The sequence below is a fragment of the Mesitornis unicolor genome, unplaced genomic scaffold (genome assembly GCF_000695765.1).
Source record: "Mesitornis unicolor isolate BGI_N332 unplaced genomic scaffold, ASM69576v1 scaffold36251, whole genome shotgun sequence".
Classification (NCBI taxonomy): Eukaryota; Metazoa; Chordata; class Aves; order Mesitornithiformes; family Mesitornithidae; genus Mesitornis; species Mesitornis unicolor.
In genome coordinates, this window is record NW_010162374.1 from 326 (window position 1) to 653 (window position 328).

The window sequence follows — 328 nt, forward strand, 5'->3', positions numbered from 1 at the left end:
GGAGGTGACATCGGGGAAGAAGTGACACAAATGGGGTCAGTGGGTGACACTGGGGACACCGTGGCCCAGGTGCCACCCTCCGGCCCTCAGCCGGGTGACGCTGGTGTCACCCCTGGGGGTGGTGGGGGTGCCCTGGGGGGGTGTCAAGGTGACACTGGGGGTGAAGGTGACACGGGGCTGTGGGTGACACGGGGCTGTGGGTGTCCCCGCTGTCCCCAGATCCTGGTCTATTTGTCCTTTCCCGTGGGGATTTTCTGGGTCTCCAACCAGGCCGGGTACTTCCAGCACCACGTGGTGCAGCGCAAGGTGGGGGAGGGGCCATGGGGTG

At 66.2% G+C, this 328-nt stretch overlaps 1 protein-coding gene across 1 annotated transcript; it reads left to right on the forward strand.

Annotated features, from left to right (window-relative positions):
* Window positions 1-219: 219 nt before the first annotated feature.
* On the forward strand, window positions 220-306 carry PET100 (PET100 homolog (S. cerevisiae); the record flags this gene model as incomplete). The annotated part of the gene is made up of 1 exon (XM_010193602.1): window positions 220-306. A coding segment is annotated over one exon (87 nt), but the record flags the coding sequence as incomplete, so codon positions are not given.
* Window positions 307-328: the final 22 nt, after the last annotated feature.